Here is a 1225-nt window from a genome sequence, read left to right as displayed (position 1 = left end):
CAAGTCGGTCCTTTTTTGGCACCAGTAGATGACGTCAATTACAAACTACAATCAAGTGGAAGAAGACCATGTGTTGATCCAATTGGCTGATGCCTTCCAAGGCCATTGGAAGTCCTGCCCAAGTTGACTAGTTCCTCATGATGTCACAAGAAGGCTGGAGGCACAGAGAAGTCCTCTTTTAAAGGTCCTCTCTTCAGCCATACCATGTACCAACCTGAACCAGTGACCCACCCCCCCCCCTCCCCACCATGACCCAGTCAACCCTACCACCCATCCCCCGCACCCCCATCCGACTACAGCTCATCCCTAAAAGAGTTCTGCAGCATATTGGCCGGGCCGCCCCCTTTCATGGTTTTGTGGGAACCCCTCCAGTCTGTTTTGACACCGTCATCGTCCCACAACGTGGATGTCTCAGTGTCGCTCACCCACTGGGGGTCCCCGGCGTAGTGGCAGGGCTGGACCAGCAGGGGGCGCGTGGAGAAGGCTTGCAGATTCCGGTTTGGGAAATGGGACTTGTGGCCCTCGCTGGAGAGAGAGGGCAGAGGTCACAGGTCAGAAACGATGCTCACATGGTACACAGGCCCTGCCAGGTCCAATTCTACACAACCCATTCTTATACTGAACCGTTTTTTTTTTTTTTTATCTGCGTAGGGAAGTGGACAAGTCATTGCTGGAACAATCTCCAAAACACATTGCAGTTGGTTGTTTTGGTGCGGCTTGGGCAATTTACAATGTTAGTTTGAGGATCTCTCTGGTAAAGGATGTGATTGCTTCTCTTGATAAAACTATTAATTAAATATTGTTTTCTGTATTTTTCTGTATTTTACTGTTGTATTTTTTCATGTGTTGTTTTGTAATTGTATAGATATTGTGGACAGGGTGAACTTGCAAAAGAAGCCTTGGTCTCAAAACACACAGAACGAGAGGGAAATATTTAGCCAATAGACACACGCTGATATGATATTTGAAAAGGATGTTTGTATGGAGAGTATGGTAGGTTCCAAGTCTTGGAAGAAGTGAATCACGGAGAGAGTATGCTCTGCTCCATGTGGTTTTTGTGCTTTTTCTGCGGACAAGTCAGAGTGGAGAGAGAGAGAGAGAGAGAGAGAGAGAGAGAGAGAGAGAGAGAGAGAGAGAGAGAGAGAGAGAGGGTGTGATAGAGATGGGGAAGGCTGGTGGCAGTGGGCCAGGTTTCCATCCATTACGACAGAAACAGACCATTTCC

The 1225-nt window shown here is 47.9% G+C and overlaps 1 protein-coding gene across 1 annotated transcript in view; it reads right to left on the bottom strand.

Annotated features, from left to right (window-relative positions):
* Positions 1 to 293: 293 nt before the first annotated feature.
* The window catches only part of cercam (cerebral endothelial cell adhesion molecule), a gene marked incomplete at both ends in the record, with an annotated part of 10497 nt that continues 9565 nt past the window's right edge, over positions 294 to 1225 (bottom strand). Inside the window, one exon of the mRNA XM_080529602.1 lies at positions 294 to 525. Within this exon, the coding sequence (XP_080385728.1) occupies positions 294 to 525 (232 nt within the window). The remainder of the gene's footprint in view (positions 526 to 1225) is intronic.

This window comes from Nansenia antarctica (genome assembly GCF_963989245.1).
Source record: "Nansenia antarctica genome assembly, chromosome: 4".
Classification (NCBI taxonomy): domain Eukaryota; kingdom Metazoa; phylum Chordata; class Actinopteri; order Argentiniformes; family Microstomatidae; genus Nansenia; species Nansenia antarctica.
Note: the sequence above shows the minus strand (reverse complement) of the source record. Positions and strands in the feature narration are given on the sequence as shown.